At 33.3% G+C, this 9,213-nt stretch overlaps 2 protein-coding genes and 1 long non-coding RNA gene across 3 annotated transcripts in view; all 3 read right to left on the minus strand.

The window, feature by feature from the left end:
• Window positions 1-3,585: 3,585 nt before the first annotated feature.
• LOC111696163 (negative elongation factor E) lies at window positions 3,586-5,983 on the minus strand. Its single transcript, XM_023465712.1, has 5 exons — window positions 5,934-5,983; window positions 5,793-5,828; window positions 5,209-5,280; window positions 4,088-4,153; window positions 3,586-3,755 (listed from the first exon to the last, which is right to left on the minus strand). Exons 1-5 carry the CDS (start codon window positions 5,969-5,971, stop codon window positions 3,725-3,727), a joined length of 243 nt encoding a protein of 80 aa, XP_023321480.1. The 5' UTR covers window positions 5,972-5,983; the 3' UTR covers window positions 3,586-3,724.
• Window positions 5,984-6,320: 337 nt separating this feature from the next.
• On the minus strand, window positions 6,321-7,152 carry LOC111696153 (uncharacterized). Its single transcript, XR_002764016.1, has 3 exons — window positions 7,067-7,152; window positions 6,674-6,743; window positions 6,321-6,423 (listed from the first exon to the last, which is right to left on the minus strand). It is a non-coding gene; the product is annotated as an uncharacterized LOC111696153 (long non-coding RNA).
• Window positions 7,153-7,840: 688 nt separating this feature from the next.
• The window catches only part of LOC111696174 (VID27-like protein), a 4,522-nt gene continuing 3,149 nt past the window's right edge, over window positions 7,841-9,213 (minus strand). Inside the window, exons 4-5 of the mRNA XM_023465723.1 lie at window positions 9,050-9,129; window positions 7,841-7,931 (exon numbers count right to left, since the gene is read on the minus strand). Of these exons, the coding sequence (XP_023321491.1) occupies window positions 7,841-7,931; window positions 9,050-9,129 (171 nt within the window). The remainder of the gene's footprint in view (window positions 7,932-9,049; window positions 9,130-9,213) is intronic.

The raw sequence follows: 9,213 nt of genomic DNA on the forward strand, positions 1-9,213 counted from the left end.
TTTCCAGAGTTTTGTTCATACCTTCTTTAATAAAAATCAAATAAAACTTAGAATAACATGTTTTTCTATTTCTGCTTGAATTAGACTTTAGATTTCCTTTGTTATTTATGGTTAAAGGGGAGGTGTTAGCGTTATTTCATGTGACCAGGGAGTAAGGAATAGAAGTGAGATATAACTGACTCGGTTCGCCCTCAAAGTGATTAAATAGTATCTATTCTATTCTATTCGCCCTGCTATATGATTATACATGCTTTGCAGACGGGTACTCCATTTGTATAAGAAATATTTGTCTGATGTACAATTACCGCGTATACAATAACCTATTTTGAATATTTTTTATATACAAATGGAGTACCCGTCTGTGAAGCACGCATAATCATATGGTAGGGCGAACCGCGTGCGTCATCCCTTCTAATCCTTACTCCCTGCATGTGACCCTACGTGAAAGATGGCGATGTTTGATTTACAACAGCACCCTTTAAGGCTTTGTCTGATCAAGTATTAATTAGATATGTCATGTTTACGGTTTTGAAAATAGTTTATTTACAATTGCAGCTTCTTTGCATGGAAGGTTTCTTTAAATTACGCTTACCGCCCCTTTAAGTTTTATTTAAATGTTTCTTTTGGGTTTTTCATTGTGTTTATAAAAACCTACTTTTGGCAATTATCATTGAGTTTTTTTTAAATAAACCATATCCAAGAAAATGGTTAGTAATTATATTTATTGTGGATTAATTATATTATTTTATTAAAAGTTGATTTAAATGTCATTAGATCCAGATATGATGCATCGAAGAATATAAATTCTGTAAACTGGAAAATAATTTCACATGTACTGCTTAATATTAAGTTTACATGTCCTATTCAATATTAAGTTTACATGTACTGCACAATATTAAGATTACATGTACTGCTCAATATTAAGTTTACATGTACTGCTCAATATTAAGTTTACATGTACTGTTCAATATTAAGTTTACATGTGCTGCTCCATATTAAGTTTACATATGCTGCTCCATATTGATTAATTTAGGAAGAAATTGGATAACACTGTTTGACCTGTTTATTGAAGACCTGCAATCTTTTTTTTTGAGTGTAGCCATTGCTGCTTCGGGAAATATCAAATGTCAGACAGTCAGTAAGAAATAGGGACATTTTCTTATTTAATGTTGCACATTTTTAATATGATTAAGCACCAATGAAAACATCTAATTAAGCACCAATGAAAACATCTAATTATTAAGCACCAATGAAAACATGAAAACATTTAATTAAGCAATTAAAATTAAAATTAAAATTAGGGTACCAGTAGCTTAAATGTCAACTTGTTAGGTGAAATGGGTCTGTGCACACTGCACAACTGCTGAATTTAATGCTTCTTGGACTACTTGAAATCAAAATGTGGATCTCACAGTCATCTTTCTTTTCCAGAGTTTTATAGGTTACACTGTTTTCAAAGACTGTACCATGAAATGTACATGTAAATCAAAATTACTTAATCACAAAAAAAAAGTTGTTACAAATGGTTTATTTTTGATTTTATAAATATGAAAGTGAAAGGTTTTTATATTTATGAAAATGAGATCATGTTTCGAATTCAAACCAATTTGATCTAAATCAACCTACAGGATTACCCAAAAAGAATAAGAATGTAAAGACGACTGAAAACTCTTAAAATAGTATGATTTCTGCGTTAAATTAAATCCTCTGCCTTATGTATAGAAATCAAATAGCTTTTTTCATGCTTTGGTAAAGAAAATAAAACAAGTTTGTAAGGCAAGGAGTAAATTTAGTATAGTCATCAATGATGTCTCACTTTTTATGAGTGACCCTGTAGCTTCAGAAGATTGATATTTTAGCAGGATGGATATAACCATTGATTCTCCAGGTTCATATTTTGGCAGGTTGGAGTGACCATTAATTGTCCAGGTTCATATTTTAGCAGGTTGGAGTGACCGTTAATTGTCCAGAGCTGAAAACTTTAGAATGGTGGATATCAGGATTAAGGCTTAAACCACTCTTTTCAAATAAAATTTCTTAATATCCAGTTTAAATATTGCTTGTTCTCCACATGAATTTAAACTCCAGAGAAGTTAACCGATCGGATATCTGGATATTTCATTCTAAAGTTTTCAGCTCAGGTCGTCCAGGTTCATATTTTAGCAGGATGGGTGCAGACCAATGATGAGGCATCACATCTGCCATAAATTTCAAGACGACATTTCATGCGCTCTTCTATATATTCTTATATTTGAGATTGACTGTGTAGGACAATTTAAATATGAAGATCCTTTTATAGTGTTACGAGAAAAATCTTTGGAATTACCTGTAGACTTTAATTTGTGAAACTTATGCTGATATTTTTAAGACAAGATAAGAAATTCTGACGTCTTGACGTAGAACTGGTTGAATTAGAAGTCAGATTTTGTATCATGTCTGTTTCATTTTTAGATTTTACTTAAAAAATAAAAAAACGATAGGACAGGGTAATAATAATTTAAAGGAACTGCAAATGTAATTTCAATTGAGGGTTTCCCAAGGTCGCATAATAAGGTTGGTTAATTGTTACTCATGATGCGCTCCAATATACGGAAAGTGTCGTCTACTATAAGATATATACAAGGTGTCCCACATCATATTAGATCGTTAATCGGTCTAAATAACGATTTTTGGCACAATGGTCCGGAAATTTAAGGAGAATGAGTCATTTTAAAACTTAAATAAGTCTAATATAAGAATTTTTTGCGGTAAATACTAGTTTTTACGAGTATTATGGCTTTATTTTGGCGTTAAAACTTGAAGATAATCGTATATGATATGATTATGGGACGCTCTGTAGATAAAAACCTAATATGACGTTACTCTTGCAGTGACTGTTTATTTCTATGAATTTCTATTTTATTTCTTAAATGCAAGAAAAGCGCAAGTCACTTTGTAAGAGAACCCAAAATTGAAATTAAACATACATATCTGATTCATACTTGGTCAGACACAGCTTTTGAGGGTACCGTTGTAAATCGGGAATTGCCATCTTTGCATGGAGGGTTACTTGACAGCAGTGTACAGCAACGTACACTGTACAGTAGTGTACAGCAACGTACTCTGTACAGTAGTGTACCCCAAATAAGACCATCAAGTTGGGGTATTTGTATGATGCAGACCAAAATGCGACAAATTCAGAAAAAAAAAATACTTTTACCGTCTGATATACTTCTCAGAAATATGCATGTATGTCGTTGAGTCTACATAAAAAATATTTCTTGAATTTATCTTGTCATTATCATTAATTACCAAACAAGATTAAATCCATTAAAACTTTTGAAAAAATATTCTAAATAAATTAGTCGGACCAAGAAAACCGTCAAAAAAGCTCGTTTTCAGGAAAAGTACATTTTTGGAACCGATCTCATTTTTAAATTTTTAAAAATTTCAATGGATTTAATCTTTCTGGACAATTAGGAGGAAAATAATATATGACATGATAAATTCAAGAAATGTTTGTTATCCCCCCCCCCCTAGAAAATATCAAAGCCGCTACCTGCTTCTTAAGAAATTAAATTGTCTTCCGACAAATCATTTAAAAGATTTTTTACGGAACAACAAATTGTATATTTGAACACATATGAGATAAGTACAGAAAATGGCCGCTACAATACATATTATCGCTAGTGTCGCCACCGTGTCTGAAGGAATATGCCGGGGTGTCGAGATCACAAAGTCTCGTCTATCGACGGTATCGACGACCATCTCTCAACCTGAACACAAAAAACTAATTAAAACAGAACATGTAAATGAATGAATATTGTTTAATGTAAGAATGAGCGGGAACAAATCAAATCAAATAAATAATGCTTATACATATGTGTAAACAAATAAATAATAATGAATGAATGGATAGATGGATGGATAAATTAATGAAAGGATGGATAAATTAATGAAAGGATGGATAAATTAATGAATAAATGGATGAATTAATGAATGAATGGGCAAATTAATGAAAGTATGGATGAATTAATGAAAGGATGGATAAAGTGATGAATAGGTGGATGGATGAATTAACGAATGAATGAACGAATCAATGAATCACCTATCCCTACTCCGGCTCCTATCTCTACTCCTACTTCTGTATCTCTCCCTACTCCGATCCATAGACCTGAAATCATAGGTTTAAATATTGTAATTATTTATTAATTATTAATAATCATAGATGCAATCATAAAATCATTAGTTTAAATATTAATAATCATAGATGCAAACGTAAAATCCTAAGTTTAAATATTTATATTTATAGGTTTATGTAATGAAATCAGTTTTTAAAAACCGGATCCATTGGATCCACAACATTTTATCACTCTGGATCCATATTTGGATCCAAGTGGTAAAATATCAGCCAAAGATTAAAGTTTGTGCTCTTAATGTGAGCTTATGTGATATCATAATAACCTTCCTAATCACCTAATTGCATCAAAATTGTCGTAAAAAAATAATGTTTTTGAAATTAGTTGTTGGCAAAACAAATTAGCAAAACTTAAAGAAATATTTATGAAATGGATCTGGTTTAAATATTGTTATCTTAGGATAAAATTTTGATCTGATAGTATTAATTGAATTCTTCAGGGACAAGGGGAGGGGAGTGAAAAGGGGGATGTGGTTAAAAAGGGGCGGTAATCAAGGAGTGAAGACTGAAAAAGGGGTTGAAAGGGGTGGGGGTGGTAATTAAGGTGTTATTGTACTTTCCCAAGCGAACCTTTTCCAAGGTGCAACTTCCCAATTCCCAAATGTGCAATTTCCCAAGCGGCAACTTTCAAAAGGTTAGGCCTTCTGAGGCGCCGCAGGGACCGAGCGCTGCAGCTAGGATGGTCAAATGGGCCGAGCGCCGCGGCAAGAACAGACTGAGGGACCAAGCGCTGCGGTTAGGACAGACTTGGGAAGTTACCGCTTGGGAAAATTGGACATTTGGGAAGTTGCCACTCAGGAAGATACCCTTGGGAAGTTGCCAATTGGGAAAAATCCTTTAGAAAAGTACCTAACATCCTGTTTAAGGAGTGAAGAGGGAGTAACAGGGAATTGAAAGGGGTGGGATTACAAAGTGGGGAGTGAAGGGGGTGGGGGGTTTTAAGGGGTGGTAATCAAGGAGTGGAGTGGAGTTACAGTGGGTTAATAGGGGTGGAGATGGTTATCAAGGAGTAAAGGGGGTAAGAAGATTACCTTCTGCTAGTTCTCCTGATAAACTCCTCTACACTCCTGTCATAACTTCGATCTATACTCCTACTCGGAGATCTGTTAACAATCATTAATTTATTTCAACTCAGTGAACGTCATTCCATAAAAAAAAATATTTTTGCAATAAACAATTTGCATTCTTAGGGAAAAAAATATGTAATGTTTGTTATTTATGAACTCTTGCAGTCTTGGACTAGTGATTTCGTTTATCTTATGCTTTAAAGTAAATTTAAGAGACTAGATGAATAACTTAGATGATTTGAAAAAATTATAGAGTTAAAAAAAACACATTAATTTAAGTGCTTTTTATTTATGAACCTTTTGCAGTTCGGGTTATAAACTCACATACAAATAAGAACTTTTTATCAATTTTATAGCATCAAACCTCATCTAGACATTATTAGTCAGAATTTCTCGTATATAATCAAAATTTGATTTTCTCATATTTATGCGTAGAATTTAAACCACGAAGCTACGAAGTAGTACCAGTAATGGCTTCTGTCTATTGAAGAGTAAAAATATGAAAATTTCGAGAATAAAAAAAAACTAAACGAAAATCAGAAAATTACCTTCTGTATAATACTGAACTCGGTTCATCGTAATATCTAAATAAACAAAAAAGTAATTAATTAACGAATCTTTTTTGTTTTTAAAACTAAATTTTTACAATTTTGTAGGTCATTGATATTAGTTCTCAACTAACAAACTACCTGGGGGGTGGGGGTAGGTATGATTGTGAAGGATACATGTAATCTAGTTCTCGACTAACAAGCTACCTAGGGGGTGGGGGTANCTCTCATCCTATTTGCGGCATGCGCTAACCTCCGACCCTCTCATCCTATTTGCGGCATGCGCTAACCTCCGACCCTCTCATCCTATTTGCGGCATGCGCTAACCTCCGACTCTCTCATCCTATTTGCCTCCCCCCCCCACTCGTCTGATCAAGAAGGAATGAGATTCCATGAAATTATTTTTAATTGAGGTATTATACAAGTATCTTCATGATATTGGCTGCAGAAACAATTAATAAAAATTAAACGATTCAAGCTAGAATTATCACGATATTTTTCATATTTTTTCGGGGAAGGGGACTGCTTGCAGTACGTTACAAATCCTGCAGTACACTAACCTGAGATAATCAGCGTAGGTCGGGGTTCTGTCAAACACTGGATACCCAGGGGGAGATCTAGCCCGGTAACTCTTAAATGAATGAATGAATGAAAAAATGAATGAATAAATGAATGAATTGATTAATTAATCAATCAACGAATCAATGAATCAATGAATCAATCACTAATTTTATCAATCCACATACCACCCAATCAATGATTACATAATTAATCAATAGAATTGCTGTTGTAATAATCAAGAAAAATATTTATCAATCAATGTTAAATAAATTAATTAATCATCAATCAATCAACCCATAAATCAATATAGATGTTCTCACCAAAGGACGGGATCTGTCTGCTAGGCGAGGACCTTTAATACCACCCAGTCTACTAGGTCTACTTTCTTCTCTGAATATAATCAATCAATCAATAAATCGACAAATTAAACAATCTACCATATAGCAAATAAATCATTCGTCCCAGAAAACAATTTAGAAATGATCCCACTTTAAATCAATCAATCAATCAATCAATCATTCAACCAGACAAATAATTAATCTTTCAAATTATCCAGAACAATAAAAAATAAATAAATTTGGTTTTCAACTTCGTGAATAAGTAAATAAATGAATAATTTTGTTTTTTAATAGTTATGATCTTACATCACATTAACACTAAGTTTTGAATTAATCCATTTATAATATTGTAAATGTTAATAGTAAGCTGCTTACCTTTGCCGTTTCCTTCCTCTATCTCTAAACCTTCCTTCTCCCCTTCCACGTCCCCTGTCCCTTCCCCTTCCACCTCCCTCCCTTCCTCTTCCACCTTCCCTACCCCTCCCTCCTCCATCCCTCATCCGGCCTCCGTCTCTACCCCGGCCTCCACCGTCTCTCCCTCTATCCCGACCTCCTCCCCTCCGACCATCCCTGACCTCCCGTCCTCCCCGGCCCCGACCACAGTCTCCTAGTCGGGAACTGAGAGGAGCTCCCTTCTTTACAGGTTCTTTGGCACGTAACAATCTAGAAAAAATTTGATTTTCTGATATTTCAAATAAAATTCTTAACTTTATAATTTACTAATAATGGGTATGAGTTCGTAACAACCAGTTAAAAAATATTTTTAACAAATGAACAAACTCGCATTGAACGATTGAACAAGTGAATGTGAATGAATGAACTAATAAACACAGAAACGAATAAAAGGTTGAAAAAAAACGAATGAACGGAACGAATAAACAAATAAACAAAAAAAGGATAAATGATTGAACAAATTAACGAATCAAAGATGAATATATGAACGAATGAACGAATAAACGAATGAACGTATAAACAAATGAACGAATGAACAAAAGGAAGGATGAACGAATGAACGGATGAACGAATGAACGAATAAACGAATGAACGTATAAACAAATGAACGAATGAACGAATTAACGAATGAATGTATAAAAGGATGAACGAATGAACGAATAAACGTATAAACGAATGAACAAATAAACAAAGTTCTTACCTAGCAGTTTCTTTAGATCTTCTGAGTATTGGTGTCATATCAACATTTGTATCTACACTGAACAGTCGGCACAACTCCTCTGCAATTCTGAAAATATAAAAACATTATCCAAAATATTTCAAATTAAGGTTTAAAGTAAAGTAAAGTAAAGTAAAAAATTATTTATTTATGAAATATAACAAAAACATACAAAATAAAGTGTTTCAGGAGAAAATATTTAAAAACCTCTAAAAGTAGAGGTTGNATCTCTAATATTTCGACTAAGTCCGAGAAGGTACCATTTATATCGACTTTTTGCCCCCTGCCCCGTAAGTAAGATTCAAACCACTGTAATGTGTTGCCCCTAATTCCTGCGTTGTCAAGCTTTTTTAGAAGTATCTTGTAATCAATACAGTCGTAAGCTTTAGAAATATCTAGCATGATAAGTAAAACAGATTCATTATTATTTAGTGCGCTGAAAATATAGTTTAAAAGCTTTCTAAAAGGTTTCTAAAAAAGCTTGAACAACGGAATATTTTCATAACAAATTATTAATTTCCATCCACTTTCTGATTAAAAAAAAAATAATAATAAAAAGATGAGTAAAGATTTAGTTTCTTTTGAGCAAACTACCACCATGAGTTTCATTAATTTGGTTCAAGCCCCTGACCATTTTGGCCTTTTTCGACCAGGTTTCTAATAATTTAACCTATCTCTCAACCATTTTGGCATTTTTTGACCAGGTTCATGATAATTTAACCTACTTTGTTTCAATCTCTTGACCATTTTGGCTTTAAATGACCAGGTTCATGATAGTTTTGGTTTAAAGTAGTTGAACATACTTTGCTTCAATCTTTTGACCTTTTTCTGCCTATTTTAACGAGTTTAACTTACTTTTGTTTAATCTCTGGACCATTTCTGCCTATTTCGACCGGTTTAAGATGCTGAACTTACTATGATTCAATCTCTTGAAAGGTAATAATTTAAAGGTAATTAAACTTAATTTGGTTTAATCTCTTGACCATTTCTACCTACTTTGACCGGTTAAAGGTAGTTTAACTTACTTTGAATCAATCTCTGGACCATTTCTGCCGATTTTGACCAGTTAAAGGTAGTTAACCTTACCTTGGTTTAATCTCTTGACCGGTTTAAGATGTTAAACTTACTATAGTTCAATCCCTTGACCATTTCTGCCTATTTTGACCGGTTTTAGATGTCAAACTTACTTTGGTTCAATCTCTTGACCATCTCTGCCTATTTTGACCGGCTTATTCTCGTTCCATGGATTATAAAGATGCTGAGCAACCTGGAAACTCAGATCTTGTTTACACACCCAGTCAATCTTAACAAAAATTAATACGTTAAATCAAAAAAAAAAAAAAAAAAAAAA

This window comes from Eurytemora carolleeae, unplaced genomic scaffold (assembly GCF_000591075.1).
Source record: "Eurytemora carolleeae unplaced genomic scaffold, Eaff_2.0 scaffold80, whole genome shotgun sequence".
In the NCBI taxonomy this organism is placed as follows: Eukaryota; Metazoa; Arthropoda; class Copepoda; order Calanoida; family Temoridae; genus Eurytemora; species Eurytemora carolleeae.